Source organism: Desmodus rotundus, chromosome 7, assembly GCF_022682495.2.
Source record: "Desmodus rotundus isolate HL8 chromosome 7, HLdesRot8A.1, whole genome shotgun sequence".
NCBI lineage: Eukaryota > Metazoa > Chordata > Mammalia > Chiroptera > Phyllostomidae > Desmodus > Desmodus rotundus.
Genome location: NC_071393.1, coordinates 19191757 through 19208253, shown reverse-complemented (window position 1 = coordinate 19208253; position 16497 = coordinate 19191757). Strand labels below are relative to the sequence as shown.

Below are 16497 nucleotides of genomic sequence, written 5' to 3'. Positions count from 1 at the left end.
GCCTGGGAAGTCAGTGCAGAGCCAGGCCCTCCCCAAACCACCCACCACCCAATGGGGTCATTCAGTCCCTCCTCGCTGGCCCTGCCCACCCCGCACTACAGCACAGGGCCCACTGCTGTGCGCCAGACACTGGGCTTGTGGTGGTGACCGCTGGATAAAATCGGTGAGGGTGTGAGGGTATGAGTGTGTGTGTGAGAGAGAGAGTGAAGGGTGGGGAGAAAGAGAGAGAGAGAAAGGAGACCCATGAGGGGCTGGACACGGCACGTTGAACACCGTTTTTATGATTTTATCACAATTCCACGACTTGAACATTGGCTTTTTGGTAAACTAACACCTGCTTCCTCCCCTGTCACCACTACGGCCCCAGATCTGGCCAGAAGAGAGGCCCCAGCCCCACATCGCTGAACTCAGGTGACGCCTGGCCCACTGGACGCTTGGTGGGAGCAGGTGTACCCGACACAGGTCCCCAGGGGCAGGGCCAGGCTGGCAGCTGTGGTGGAAGCAGTTGAACCCTGGATCCAGACCACAGCACGGCAGTTGGCAGATGCCCCGCTGGGAGAGACCCCCAGGAATAAGGACCATGGCCTTGGAGAGGGCGGGGCACTGGGGGCAGGGACCAGAGAAGGCCCCGGGAGATGGCAGGGCCATAGCTTGGGCGCACTGGGACAGTCACTGCTAGTGAGAGGGACCAGGGACACCTGCTGACCTAACCCCACCCTATAAGCTCACGCCAGCAGGTCAGTCAGAGGTGCCTTTGACTCTGAGGGCAGATGAGGCCCAGGACAGGACAAGTGGGCCAGGAGGCCCGTGGGGGCCAGAACGCCGGCCTCAGGCAGTGCTGGCTGCCGCTGCTGCTGCTAGGCCTGGCCGTGGCCTCCCATGGCCTCCTGCTCTCTACGACAGCACCTCGGAGCGGGGCTCCAGGCTCTGGAACCCCAACAAGAAGCAGCAGCCCTTGGAGCCTGTGGGAAAGGTAAGGGGCTGAGTGAGTCATATGGGCGATGGGAGGGTCCCTGCAGCCAAAACTGGAAGTGGGGGACAGGGAGTGGCAGTGAGGGCAAAGGGACGAGAAGGGAGAGTCTGCCAGAGGGCAGGGCCCTGGGCGGACTCTGGCTTTATTTAAAGAGCTGGCATTTTGTCCAGTGTGGATCTGTTTTCATTGATTCTTGCTCTTTAATACTGTATTAAAATATCACTCACCTTAGTCACTGAGTTTTTGGCACCCCTTCAATTTTGCACCCAACACTAGTGCCTCCCCCTGGTCCTCCGGGTGGGGCAGAAACAGAGGCAGGGGCAGGACGTCCCCATGGATGGCGGGTGCTATTGCCCCAGGGTGTCCAGGCCTCCTTCTCTTAGCTGAAGAACACGTCCTCACTCTTCCCTGTGCTGAGTGGGCATCACCCTCTGGAGCACGAGGGCACATGCTCTTCTGCTGATGAATTGTGGTGGGGGCTCCTTCCCTGGTGTCCTCGGGTCACCAGCCCCTGAGCCAAGGTTCCTCAGCAGGGCTACCTCCTGGGACTGGCCCCCCAAGAGTCTGAGCCCACCCAGGATACAGACACCTCTGTGGCAAAAGCCCAGGGCAAGGGTTTTCAAGGGCCCTGGCCTGTCCCTCCTTGATGTGTGACCCCAGCACCTCCTCTCTGTGTGTGGTGGGACGTCCCTGGACCAAGTGCTGAGCATCTTGGACCATTGATGTTAATCAGTGATGTAACAGCACATTCACTGTGGGCAGTAATCATTTTAGGAGCAGAACCTCCCTCTCGATGGCCCCACAGGTCAGGTGCCACTGTCATCCCCAACTTACAGTTGGGGAGAGTAGCCCAGAGAGGTGAGGCGAACTGCCCAAGGTCACACAGCTGGTGCAGACTCCAGTGCCCAAGCTCAATGGCCTTCAGTGATCCCCATCTCCAGCCCCTAAACTGGGCTGACAAGTCCACCTCTCAGCCTCAGTTTCCTCTTCCGCAAAGTGAGGGTCCCCAATTGGATGAGGGCCTTGCAGCCTGGCACCTGCCCCAGCCATACTGGGGCTGCCATGATGAAGGGCCGGAGTGGGAGGGGCTCATCCTCTGTTCACCAGTAGTCCAGCAGGGAGGTGGGTGAGCACTTGTGGGTGCCAGGTCAGGACTGGCATCTCAGTGTCCCTCAGGGACTGCTGGACAAGGCTGGGGCCCGGGAAAGCACACGGAGAGGTGCAGCTCCTGTCAGGGTCAGGCCTTAGGCTGAGGCTGCGATCCCAGGGGACCGAGATTTGGCCCCAACTCAAGGTCCCCCCAGAGAGGGGGACAGGTGAAGCGACAACCACACCCAGCCTGAGGCCTGCAGGACAGAGGCACATACAGGAAAGGGCCGAGGAGGCCCCTCTGAGGAGGGGGTACAGAGAGAGCAACCCACCTCACAAAGCTGCTGGTGGCCCACAGGGCTGAAGCGGGTGGGTCGTGGGACCAGGCAAAGAGAGCAGCATCAGCCGAGAGGAGAGTGAGGTGCGCAGATGCAGACGAGGCTGGGAGTTGGAGGGAGGGATGCAGAGGAAGACCCAGGAGAAGAGGTGGGGTTGGGGTTGGGGTTGGGGGTAGTATGTCCCGTGTCCGGGGACTCTCAGAGTCAAATTTGTGTCTTGGAAAATGGCTCTGGGTTTTTTGAGGCTGGATTAGAGGAGCAGAGGGAGCTGTCTATGCGGTAGCAAGGTATCCTATGATTTTGGCAAATGAGTATAAAGTGACTACCTGAGGGCTGACCAGGAACAAATGGGCACTCTCATGGACAGTCAGGGCAGACTGAATTTCTAGAACCAATAGTGCCTTGTACCAAGATTCATAAAAATGTGCATTCCTTTTAATCAAGTAGTTCCACTTTTGGAAATTTATGTTGAGGAAATTATCAGAACTTCAACTGAATACTTGTGTTCGTGGGAAGAAGTGGTGACAACCCAAATGTCCAACAATAAGGGACTGTAAAGTCATCTATGGTATACTTGTGATAGGGGATATTAAGGACATTCAATATTAACTTTTTAAAGATTTAAAAAAATTTATTTTTAGAGAGAGGGCAAGGGAGGGAGAGGGAGAGAAACATCGATGTGCCAGAGAAACTTCGATCAGTTGCCTCTCTCATGTCCCCTACTGGGGACCTGGCCCATAGCCTAAGCACGTGTCCTGACAGGGAATCAAACCCGTGACATTTCGCTTTGTAGGAAGACGCCCAACCAACTGAACCACACTGGTCAGGGCAGACAAAGATTTTTTGAAATCAGGTTCCAAATGTCATACTATCCATTTTTTCTACTTTTATTTTATTTTAATTTACACAGTAAAATGTACTCTTTTTGTGTAGAAGTTATACAAGTTTTATAAAATCACAGAGTTGTGTAACTACCACCACGCCCCAAATCTCCCCCCACCGCTCTAAATCTCCCTAAGATCCTTCGTAGTCCATCCCTTTCCCCACCCAACTATGGCACCCACTGACCTCTTTCTGACCCTGTATTTTCACCGTCTCCGGAATATCATGTAAGTGGAATCATGCAGGATATAACCTTTTTGTAAACTAAACTTTTTATTTTAAGGTCATAGTAGATTCACGTGAGTAGTTGTAAGTAATAACACAGGGGGTCCCATGTACCCTTCTCCCAGTTTTCCCCACTGGGAGTGTCTTAGAAAACTATAGTCACATATCACAACCAGGACATTGGCATCGATGCATCCCATCAAAGTACAAAACCTTTCCCTCAGCACAAAGACTCCTCACTTCCTTTTTTTTTTTTTCACATCCTCACCCAAGAATATGTCCATTGATTTTAGAGAGAGAGGAAAGAAGAGAGAGGGAGGTAAACATTGACATGAGAGAGAAACATCATGCCCCAAACGGAAATTGAACGTGCAACCTAGGTATGTGCCCTGACCAGGGATCGAACCCAAAATTTCCGGTGCACAGGACAACGCTCCAACCAACTGAGCCACCTGGCCAGGGCCCCCCCACTTCTTTTTTTATAGCCACGCTCTCTTCCCTCCCTCCCAACCCCTCCTGATCCTCTGGCAACTACCAGTTTGGTCTTTGTTTCTGATCTTGTCATTTCGAGATTGTTCTACAAATGGATCGCACAGTGTATAACGTTTTGGGACTCACTTTTTTCCCCGCAGCAGAATTTTACGGATGTTCTCTCAGACTGCTGGATGTAACGTAGCTTGTTCCTCTTTTATATCCCAAGTGGGAACTTTTGAGTCTGGCTTCTTTAGTTCAGTGTAGCGCCTTTGTGGCTAGTTTGAATTGTCCCATCTGTCAATAGCTTCTTTCTCCTTATCGCCGAGTGTCGTCTCATTGACGAAGGCCACAGTTTGTTGAGCCGATCACCAACTGAGGCCTGGTTGGGTTGTTTCCAGTCTTCCCAGTGATGGATAAAGCTGGTGTAAATGTTTATATTCTTGGGGGGTTTTTTTGCACATAAATTTTTATTCACTTGGATAAATACCTAGGGGTAGGATTTGATTGAGTACAGGGCAAACGTAAGTTTGTAAGAAACTACCAAACAGCTTTCCAGAGTGGCTGTACCTTTTACGTTCCCTTAAGCAATGTGTTCTTGTTCCCCCGCATCCTCACCAGCACTCAGTTTTTTTTAGAATTGAGATTAAATTTATTTAACATAAAATTTGCCATTTCAACCATTTTAAAGTGTGTGATCCAGTGGCATTCAGTGCGTTGACAAGGTGGTATGACCATCCCCACTATCTAGTTCCAAAATATATTCATCACCCCAAAAGGAAACCCCAAAACTGTGACTCGTCATTCCCTCCTCTCCCAGCTCCTGGCAAGCATGGAGTCTGCTTTCTGTCTCTGTGGGTTTGCCCATTTTGGACATTTCATATACATGGATCCACAATACGCAGCCTTCTGTGTCCGCCTTACCTAACACAGCGTCATGTTTCTAGGTTCGTTCATGCTGTAGCGCGTGTCAGTACTGTATTCCCTTTAAGACCGGGTAACTCCCCGCTGTATGGACGGACCACATTTTGTTCACCCATTCACAGCGGATAGACACTGGGGTTGTCTCCACCTTTGGGTTACTGTGAGAGTACTGTTATCAAATTCATGTACAAGTTTCTGTTGGAATACCTGTTTTCGGTTACTTTCCATATGCCTAACTGGATTTTCTGGGCCACGTGGTAACTGTAAGTTGAACATTTTGAGGATGGTCAAACTGTTTTTGTGCAGCGGCTGCACCATTTGACAATCCCACCAGTAATGCACAAAGGTTACAATTCTCCACCTCATTTCCAGCGCTTTTTATTTTGCTTTTTTCCTTAAATTGTAGCCATCCTACCAGCTCTGAAGTGGCCGGTAGGACACGATTGGCAAATAATCTCTTCCATTCTGCGGGGTGGCTTTTCACTTTCTTGCTAGTGCCCTTTGATGCATCAGAGCTTTGAATCTGGTGAAGCCCAATGCATCTGAGTTTCTTTTACTTGTACTGTTAGTGCCACAGCTAAGAATCAGTTGCCTAACCGAAGGTCACAAAGAGTTACACCTATCTTCTAAGAGTTTTCTTCTAAGAGTTTTACCGTTTTAGCTCTTACATTTAGGTCTTTGATCAATCTTGAGCGAATTTTGTATATAGTAGGAAGTCGAGGTCCAGCTCTTGTATGTGGGCATCCGGGTGTCCCAGTGCCATTTGTTGAAGAGACTAGGACTGCCCCCTCTGAACCGCCTTAGCCCCTTCGTCAGAAGATCAACTGATAATAGATGCGAGGGTTTCTCCTTTTCACTTCATCGACCTATGGGCCTGTCCTCGTGCCTGGGGGTGAAAGCTCTCAGGATTGCATGTGACAAGGTGAAGACAGAAAAAGAGCTGGGGTGGGAGAAAGGTGGCCAGCCTCATTTGGACGCGGTGAGTTTGAGGCTCCTGTTGGCCATCCAGCTGCAGACGGTCACTGGGCAACTTAGGCTGAGCCAGGGAGAAGGCCTGGTTGGAGCTGGATAGACTCGAGCTTCCCCACGTGGGCAGTAGTGGGAACCCTCAGTCCGGGAAGATGGCAAAGAAGGGCTCGGCCGCCATGTGCGGGCTGCAGAGACAGGGAAATCGGAGGAGGAAGAGAGCGGGAGGTCTCAGGTGCCAAGGGGAAGAAAGTCACCGGAAAGGAGAGCCAACTCTGTGTTGCACCCGGCAAAAACGTGAGGGACAGCAGGGACTGGGGAGGGAAGTTCGCACTTGACAGTGAAGAGGGTCTTGTTGGCCTTAACTGAGAGGTTTTGGTGAGAGATGGAGATGAGAACCGGGGGCCCTACCACATCTCAGCACATGAAACAGTTACTGCCAGACACTTGCTAGGGAGCCATGGTGAAATGGATGGATGGAGGGATGGATGGGTGCATGAAGGGAGGGGTGAATGGATGGATGGACAGAAAGACAGTGGTCTGAGAGGTCAGAGATGGCTTCACAGAGAGAACTAAAGTGTGTCTGGAGACAAAGGGGGAGGAGACAAAGGAGGAGGGGATCTCCCCCGTGACTTGGGGATGTCCTAGTGCCCATGGACCCAGGGAGGCAGCCCACCTGGCTGCACAGTGGGAAACTGCGGGGAAGAAACCCTCAGAGGCTCTAAAATGAGGCCAGGAGAGGTCAGGCAGATCCGAGCTAGCCCAGGACTCATTCTGCCATGGGACTCATTCTGCCATAGCACATGGCCATGTGAGGGGACCCAGGACTCAGGGTCTCCATCAGCACTGAGGGTCTGATGGTGACTAGGACAACCTCGGGGGTCACACACCAGGTGACTCCAAAGCATGGGTGGTGCTTGCCTTGGAAAGGGGGTCAGACACAGGGGCACCTCTGGGTGTGAGCTCACCCAGGTATGCCCTGGCCTTTCGGCGCCTGGCCGCCCACCCGCGCCACCCCAGGACACAGTCCTGCCTGCTGCAGCCCTCCCTCCGCCTGTCACGCCCAGCAGGTTCCTGCTCAGGACTGGCTCCCAGGGGGCAGGCCCCAGGTGCTGGCCTGGGTTTTGGTCCAATTCTCAGTCACCATGGTACGTCTTCAGCAATGGGACCGAGCTCATCATCCTAGGTAAGTGGCTCTCACCACCTTTTCTATCACATCCCCCCCCCCCCCCCGCCTGCTGTCTCAGGAAAGTCACTCTTCTCTCTCTGTGGGCTGCTTCTCTCTGCCCTCCAGCCTTACACACCGACCCCCACTTTCTCCATGGGAGGTGGGCTGGTCTCGGGGTGACCAGCAAGAAGGACCCAATGGCAGGAGTAGCCACCTCCAGTCTGACAGTTTGATGCAGCTGGGTCCCGGGGGCCTGGGTGGGAGGTTGGCCTAGGAACGGGGCTCTTTTCTCTCTTCCAGGACAGATATCTCTCCACCAGTCCTGAATGTACCCGGCCTTGGACAGTCCAGAGCCCCTGGTGTCTGGGCTGAGGGCTCGGTGCTCATCCAAGCTGGGAGAGCCATACAGGAGGCTGAGGACAGGCTGGGGCTGTGACCCCAACCTCCAGAGACACAGGGTCAGCCTGAGAGGAGGCCCATGGAAAGTGGGGTCCTGCTCACTCTCAGCTGAAGCTCTCAGGGCCTCTGCCGGGCCATGAGGACATGGGGATGCAAAGACGCAGGTGTGACAGGGTGAGGTGGCCAGAAGCCCGGCCCTCTCAGGTGGGTGGTCAGAAAGGAGCAAGTCCCGCAGGGCAGAGACTCATCTGTCCCTGGAGCCCATAACCCCTGTCCAAGGGTCAGCCACGTACCTTCTTCAAAGGGTGCATTAGACTCAGGTGATAAAGGGAGAGTGAATGACGGGTGGCTCAGAGCTACACAGCTGCCCCACAATGTCAGACGTCGTCAGAGGTGCTGGGGTGGCCATGTGGCCACTGTGTCCATTGTCCGAGGGAGCAGAACCAAAAATGCAGCCGAGGGGAAGGGTCCGGGATCAGGGCGTGAGGGATAGGGAGGCAGGCAGAGCCACAAGGGGCCCTCGGGCTTTGGCCCCCAGGATTTGACCCCAGCTTTCCCTTGGAGAACTAAGGCCGGGCTGAGGCAAAGTGGGTGCCCAAGGGCAACAGGGGCTCCAGGCCCCACTGTGTGCTGGGCGTGGGCTCAGAGCCTCTGCACACGCTGTCAGGCCGGGATCACGGAGGAGGCCCTGGGCTCCAGGAGAATGAGGTGAGGTGGGGGCCGGGCTCTGGGCTGAGGGCCTGGGGGTTTGGGGCCAGACTCCACGCTCACACTCTGGAGAGCAGGAGAAGGAAGGAACAGCCTGCCCTGGTTCCTCTTGGGAAAACTGAGGCTACAGGTGGAGGGGCTTGACCAGGTCACCTGGGAGAGGTGACGTGGAAGGGCTTCTGGGAGGTTGGGGGCTGTCTGCTGTCCAGTGGGTGAGTGGAAAGGAGGAGACAAAGGAGGGAGGGTTTCTTAGGTGAACAAGCATGCTCAGCATGGGACCAGCCACAAGCTATAGATTGGTGGGGGCTGCCCAACACTCAGATTCTCCCTCTGCATCTCACGCCCACAGGTCAGCCCAAGTCCACACCCTCGGTCACTCTGTTCCCGCCCTCCTCTGAGGAGCTCAGCACCAACAAGGCCACACTGGTGTGCCTCATCAGCAACTTCTACCCCGGAGCCGTGACGGTGGCCTGGAAGGAAAATGGCAGCCCCGTCTTCCAGGGCGTGGAGACCACCAAGCCCTCCAAACAGAGCAACAACAAGTATGCGGCCAGCAGCTACCTGAGCATGTCGGCCAGCAAGTGGAAATCTGCCAGCCAGTACAGCTGCCACGTGACGCACGAAGGCAGCACCGTGGAGAAGACAGTGGTCCCCTCAGAGTGTTCCTAGGACCCTAAGCCGCCCACCCTCGGGGGTTAGAGCCTGAGGACCTCTGGGAGGGAAGACCCTCCCACCTTAGTCATCTCTAGCCCTGCTCCCTGCACCCTACCAACTCTCAAAAATGTTCTCATTGTCGATCAGAAATCATGCTCTCTGCTCATTTTTTTCTCGTCTCATATTTCATTTGTGACCTCTCCTGGGTCACAGGGTGGGATGGGAGAATCCTCGGTGCCCGGCAGGAAAGTTTCCCGAGACACCTCCCAGGAAAGTGGCCAGGACATAAGGAGTCTAGTCACCATTCAGTCCCCCTGCCCTCTCCTTCCACCAGTTCCTCCTCCAGCCCACAATGTCCCTCCTTCCTGGTTGGAGCTGGCATGGCCGGTGACCTCCAGATAAGCCCTACCTCCCTGCCCTGGTTGGGAATCCCTCTGCTCCAGGACCTCACCCCCCACCCCCAACTCCCTGTCACTCTCTCAGGCTGGACCACCCACAGGGTCCAGGACACTGCAGCAGGATCAGTTTTGAAGGCTCTTCAATCCGGGACCTACCTCAATTCCTCACCCAAGGTCAGGTTCAGAGGTGTGAGAGGACTAGGAGGAAGACAGGAAATGCCCGCTGGGAGGCTGAGATAAACTCTGACACAGTCAAGTTCTGAGCTCCCCAGGAACCAAAGCAAGGAGGGAAGGAGGTGCCTCATAATGTCTCTGAGATTAAACAAAGCCTTTGCTGGAGGAAAATTGGTGTCTCAGGCATCTTGCATCACAATTAAAAGTGGGCATGAGTTTTCCCTAAGTCGTCAGCATTGACAGGAATCGGGCTCTGACACACACACAGGTGACTTGCTCTGCAGCCTCAGGACATGGCAATGAGCATGAGCTGGCTACAGCTGCCACTGCACAGGGAGCCCTCCATGTCACAGTCTTCTTCACCACCAGGTCACCACCACCGGGGGAGGGGGTGTTACATAGTGAAAGTCCTCTAATTTGCTTCAGGGTGACCTAGCCAGGTAACCTTTCCCCCTGGACCCAACGGGGACCCACAAAATCACACCATCCTGCACCCATCACACATCTGAGGACACTCCACCCCTTCTGGAACCCCCTTGGGTATCCTGGGACCCCTGAGCTGCTCCCCCACTCATGGCCCAGCTCTGTCACATCGGAGCAAAGGGAGGTGGGATACCTCAGGTATGCGGCCCAGAAAGGCACCTACCATCTACCTTGGGGCGTTAATCATCGGAAACCATGTCCATCTGATTGTGGACGTCAGGGGGGAAACCAGGTCCCCTATGGTGACTTTGTGAGGCTGTGAGGTTCCCGGTATCTCTCTGAGAATGAAGGGTGTCACCCCAGCCCTCATGCTGGGTCCCTGGGCTTCTCTACAACACTCTGCGGGGGGGGGGGGGGTTGAAGGGGGTTGGGGCAGTGGAAGCCGGTCAGGCACATGTTACTGTGGGTGAGGGCTATGGAGGGACCACGCTGAGGTCCTGGGTGAGTCTCTCCCTTGACTCCTTCCTCAGTTTCCTGCACCTAATGTTAACATATCGCGGCGAAAACGAAGCGGCTCAAAACAACACACATTTATTTATTCTCTTACAGGTCTGGGAATCGGAGGTCTGAGATGCTCCAGGCATCTCCCCCTCGCTCCTGTCTGCAGCCTCCCTGGGAGGCTGTCAGGTGGCAGCTTCTCAGCGTCACTGGTTAGGATGAAGAGCAAGGTTTTGTGTCTCAGCCCCTAGGACACAGGTGCAGCAGGGGCCAGGCTCCTCAGCCATGGGATGTCCTGTCACCTGCCCCTTTGTTTTGCTATTGCTGTCAGAGCCACGGGAGCTGTTCTTTTTTGTCCTCGTAAGGTCATGAACTGGCTGGACCCAAAAGGGGCTTATTTCTGCCCAGTCTCCACGCTGATCCTAAATTTTATATGGAAGTAGCCGAAAAAGCCCTGAATAGCCCAAAAAATCTTGAAAAAGAACAAACTTGGAGGACTCACACTTCTCAATTTAAAAACCTATCAACATAATAAACTTGAGGGTCCAGGAAAAAAAAACCCATAGATTTATAGTCAATTGATTTTTTTTAATCCTCACTCAAGGACATATTTTTATTGATTTTAGTGAGGAAGGGAGACAGACAGACACTGTTCACACCCCAACCAGGGATCAAACCTGCAACCTAGGTATGTGCCCTGACCAGGGATTGAACTCACAACCTTTTGGTCTACAGGACGATGCCCCAACCGAGTCACCCGGCCAGGGCTCAGTTGATTTTTTAAACACTTTTTTTTTTTTAGAGCAGTTTGGGTTTGCAGCAAAATTGAGAGGAACATGATGAGTTCCCATGCACGCCCTGCGCCCCTCACCGATGCACAGCCCCCCTGTTATCAGTCTCCCCCAGGAGTGGTGCGTTTGTTACACTTGGTGAACAGCACACATTGTCTCCTGAAGGTCATGGTCTGTATTAGGGTTCACTCAGTGCTGTATACTCAATAGTTTGTAAGCCAAAGGACCTGAAGGGGCTAATCCAGGAAGGAAAGATCTAGGCCTGGGACAGATTTCTCTTCTATCTCTGAGCCGCTCTGGCAGGAAGGTTTGGGGTGCCTCCAGGGCCCCCAAATTCCAGGCCCAGGCGGAGGCAAGAGGGTGTAAATAAGCTCTGTGGACACAGGTGTCAGCTCAATGTGAAGGAGAATCACCTTGTCTTCTGAGTTGCTTTTAAATAGTTTATTCATCTTGGTCTTCTGTCTAAAGTAATAACAACTCACTGTAAATAATGGAGAAAGTACAGAAAAACAAATGGGGGGAAATTCACCCCTCATACTCACCCAGAAGAGCCACTGCTAATATTTTAATGCACTTCTGTGTTCATTGTGAGTTATAACCATAAAAATGTATTTGTAAAGTTATTTTTAAAAAGTAGTAACAAAACAACCGTTATGCACCACCTAAGAATCAGAACGTGGTCAAGTCCTCAGGAGTCCCTGAGTTCTCCTCTTCATTCTTCCTGACAGTTTTACCCCCTCTGTGTGCGCCCTTAAGCCTCACCTGTTGAACGTCACACAGGTTGTTAGGCTGCGTCTTGGATACCCACGCGCGCTGGCGGAGGGACCACACCCAGCTGCGCGCCGAGTCGCCGGCAGGTCGGCCAGGAGCGGGTCCAGCAGCGCCGCCTGCAGCTTGGAGTGACGGTCTCTCCAACGCCCTGCGTTTGTGCAACGCATTGTTTCCCTTCGCTTGGTTTTCGAAGATGGAGCCAGCTTAATTTTTTTCCTGATTATGACAAGATATACAAAGATTCTTTTAAAATAAAACAGAGAGAACCCCCGTGAGCGGGACGCCCCGAGTCTTCCGCCTGCTCCCGCTGCCCAGGACCGAGCACTCTCCGGCCGAAGCCTGCGCGGCGGCGCTCGGGGTGGCGTAGCCTTTGGTGAAAACTCTGTGATTCAGGATGGCCCCCAAAAAGTCCAAAGGTCGGAAGAAACCCGTGGCCCTACACAAAGTCTTGGTGGCGGGCAGCAGCTGTGGGAACCGGGCCGCTCTGACTCTCCGGTTCCTGTACGGGGAGTCCGTGCAGGACTACGAGCCCACCCGAGCCCTGAGCTATCGGAAGAACGTGGTGCTGGATGGGGAGGAAGTGCAGATCGATATCGTGGATCCAATTGGGCAGGAGGACTACGCGGCAATTAAAGACAGCTACATCCGCACCCGGGAAGGCTTCCTCTGTGTCTTCTCCGTTACCGAAATGCAATCCTTTGCAGCCACCGCTGACCTCAGGGAGCTGATTTTAAGAGTTAAAGAAGATGAGAATGTTCCGTTTCTGTTGGTTGGTAACAGATCAGATTTAGAAGATGAAAGGCAGGTTTCTGTACAAGAGGCGACAGCCAGAGCCAATCAGTGGAATGTTAATTACGTTGAAGCATCTGCAGAAACGCGTACTAACGTTGACAAGATATTTTTTGATTTGATGAGGGAAATTCGAGCCAGAAAGATGGAAGACAGCAGAGAAAAGAAAGGGAAAAAGGAGAGGAAAAGTTTAGTCAAGAAAATAATAGAAAAATTCTGCATTTAATAATCAAAGCCCAAACTACTTTGTTATCTTGACCATACTAATAAATATAATTGATAAGCATCGCCTTTGAAGTCTCCATCGACTGAAATTATTTTAACATTTAGAAAATTGTTATGTATCACTGAAAGCAGGAATTGGAACTGCACTGAAAGTCAAATTCACTTTTTTCCCTTTTTAATCCTTGCTTGAGGATATCTTTATTGATTTTTTTTTTTTTAAGAGAGAGGAAGGGAGAGAGAGAAACATTCACCCACTACCTCTGATAAGCACCTGGACAGCCGACCAGGGATCAACCCGCAAACTTTTGGGTATGGGTCAGTGCTCCAACCAGCTGAGCCACCTGGCCAGGACTCAAATTCACTTAAAAAAAAATTAATAAGCCTTCGTCAAGAAGCAAAGTTTGCCCTGGCTGGTGTGGCTCAGTGGATTGAGAGCCAGCCTGTGAACCAAAGGGTCACCGGTTTGATTCCCAGCCAGGGCACATGCCTGGGTTGAGGTCCAGATCCCCAGTTGGGTGAGCATGAGAGGCAGCCACACATTGATATTTCTGTCCCACTTTCCCCTCCCCCTCCCCGTCTGTCTAAAAATAAAGAAATAAAATACTTAAAAAAAAGCAAAATAAAATACAAAGAAAAAAAACTTCTTTCATAATGGCCTATCACAGTCATAAACCTAACATAGGAGTTTGTATTTCGAGAGCAGTCTTAAACTATTAAGGAGGTGAGCTGGCGGTGGGGAAGGGCGGTGGGGAAGGGCGGTGGGGAAGGGCGGTGGGGAAGGGCGGTGGGGAAGGGCGGTGGGGAAGGGCGGGAAAGCCTACTTCTTCAGGTTTACTGTAAAGCTGAAAGTTTACATCATTTTTAAATGTCTTGGTCTTCTACTGCCTTGAAAGTGACAATTGTGAACACGATAGTTAAACTCTACCCCCTTTTAAAATGATTATCATGCAAAATATTGAAGAAAAGTTATTAGTATGATTGTTGCATAGAGTTCAATTGAGAGCAAGTCACCTGTGAACCTGCATTAATTACCTGGTGACTGATTCAGAGAAGCAGTGAAACTTACATGGAAATTTTTGAACAAGCCTTCATGTAGAGACCGAAAAACACTCCGGGGCAGCATTCTGGGTGTGTCCTCACTGGCTCCATGGCCATCGCCCAGCGCGTGCTGGCCACATATGTCTAGGATGGAGTACAACTTCTGTGTAGAAGGTTCTTGAGAAATATCTGTCTGTTAGGAGGCTGTCCAAATATAAAGTGTGTGCCATACTCTGGTTCTTTTTTATTTTTATTTTTTAGTTCTTGATCCTCCCCTGAGAACATGTTCACTGACTAGAGAGAGGAAGGGAGAGAGAAACACATCGATGTGAGAGAGAAACATTGATTGGTTGCCCCTGTACCCCGACCGGGAATCGAACCCGAAACCTAGGTATGTGTGCTGACTAGGGGCTAAACCCACAACCTTCTGGTGTACAAGGGAAAATGCTCCAACCAACTGAGCCCCTTGACTGGGACACACTCTGGTCCTTCAAAGTAAGATTCCAGAGCTCCTGACTGCTTTTGACTAACTATGTGGTAGTTTAAGGTGAAGGGCCAGCAAATACTTATAATTTTAGGCCATGAAGATTCAGCACCAGTTATGTTTCAGGGAACCCTCTTTTTCTTTAAGATGCTGGTCCCTGGAAATCCCTTCTGCAAGTGGTAAGCTCGTGTTAAGTTTTCGATCTCTTTGGAGCAGGCACAGGGAAAAGCAGTGCTGAAGCATTTTGGGGAAATATTTATGCTTGTCCCCTGTTAAATTCGTACTCATGAGGTTACAGTTTGGCTCTATGGGATTTACTAGGAGTATTTGCAGTCTGTGTTCATAATCAAGAACGCGGTAGTTACATTTCCCTAAAGTTAGCATCAAGCAATCAAACCTGGACATAGCGCAGAAAACACGTTAGATGTTCTTCCACCGAACGCTAGGCAGGGGTCACCGTTGCGTGGTGCGCCCTCTGGAGGAATTCTAGCACGCTGTTTGGGAACATAATTTCAGTGGGAAATCTACGTTACCGCTGTCAGATTTTTCTTTTCTTCTTTGGAACACAGCTAAGACAGTTGATTCACAGTTTTCCCTTTTTTTTTTTGTTAGTCTTAATTTCAATAAGTTGAAGATGTGTTCAGGCATTCCAGGTAAAGATGTGTATGTAAAGTCAACGAAAATAGGCTCTTCAGAAAATTCTACTCTTTAGATATTACACCCAGTTTGTCAGATTAAATGCATGTCCCTAAATGAAATGTGCTTCTTTCATTTCGTGTTCTTGTAGGCTATGCCGTGTGCAGAAATACAGCCCTGGTGGACTCACTGCAGTCTGGTTTAACCAGGGGTCCTACCACTAACGTGGTGACTTTGCCTTGAGACCTTTCCTCTCCTGGGTCCTGAGAGGCTGTGAAGCAAACTGACATAGATTCAACATGTGTCTTAAGTTGATGTCACTACCCGATTGTTTGCTTTGCAATTTGAGCCATTTAAAGACCGATAAACTTCCTGTAAAAGATAATAAAACAGGAAATGAAGTATAAAGAAGTTTCCAGCACAGCCTGCAGGTTGTATCTGGTATGTGTCCTTCCAGGCATGAACCTGAATTTCACGTAGATGGTAGATAGACAGGTGGGTGATGAAGGCTAGATAGACGACAGACAGATGGACGGAGAGCATTCCTTCTGCCCGGAGCGGCACCCCACGCAGCTGTGGGTCACCCGGGTGCCCTGTGACCCTGCAGCTCCAACAACACTCAGGCTGCCCGTCCTGGGTCCCGCTGGACAACACTGTCCCACACAGGACATAGCCGGTGCCCCGGCTCCCATCCCCGTGTTCCATCACTGCCTTCGGGTGGACCCTCCCTGAAGTCTCCCCACAGGAATCAATGTTCGTGCCTGTCTGAGACATTGGAAGTAGGGTACAGATGAACTCCCAGACCTTCCAGAAAGAGGAACGTGTACCACACATTCCTCAGGGCTTGGGAGGAACCCCTGGGTCCTAAGGAAGGGACGGCACAGGTGTGGACAGAGAAGAGCCTGGGAACACTGCTCTCCCTCCTGTCCCACCCCAATCCCATCTCTGCTCTGAGGCAGAGGCAGAAAGGGGCTCCAAGGCCTCTCCCCAGCTCCTTGGAGCTCCACCCCCACCAGTGACATGAACCAGGCCCAAACCCCCTTCCACAAGGAGGCCTCGGACCCCCCACACCGCAGTTGCTGTGTCCACCTGGCAGCACCAAGACCCCCACGGGGGGAGAAGGCTCAGCACTGTGAATGTGTCCTCTGGCTGATCTGGGGGCTTCGAGGGTGTGAGTGCTGAGAGCAAGGGCCTAGGAACGTGGCCCAAGGTCAGCAGGCTGTGCCGGGGGTCTGTGGTGTCTGCTGTGTGGGCTGTGGGAGGGCACAAGGGGCCCGGTGGTGGTTCCCACAGTTAGTGCCTGGGGAGGGGATTTGTCCCCTCTGGCCCAGATAACACATGGCCTCTCAGTTTCTGGGGACAGAGACCCCAGTCTGACCTTCCCAGCACAGCTGCCCCTGACGTCGGGGGCTGGACAGGAGACCTCCAGCCCTAGCACCTCCAGCAGCAGAGCCTGGTGCCCCCACCCCCCCG

General features: G+C 52.2%; 1 protein-coding gene and 1 gene segment (V, D, J or C); both read left to right on the top strand.

Annotated features, from left to right (window-relative positions):
• The first annotated feature begins 613 nt into the window (after window positions 1-613).
• Window positions 614-8903, top strand: LOC112301931 (immunoglobulin lambda constant 1-like). The segment is given in 3 exon segments: window positions 614-973; window positions 6939-7054; window positions 8493-8903. Coding segments are annotated over 3 exon segments (639 nt in total).
• A 3097-nt stretch (window positions 8904-12000) lies between these two features.
• LOC112301958 (ras-related protein Ral-A) lies at window positions 12001-12867 on the top strand. Its single transcript, XM_045192902.2, has one exon. It carries the CDS (start codon window positions 12247-12249, stop codon window positions 12865-12867), a length of 621 nt encoding a protein of 206 aa, XP_045048837.1. The 5' UTR covers window positions 12001-12246.
• Window positions 12868-16497: the final 3630 nt, after the last annotated feature.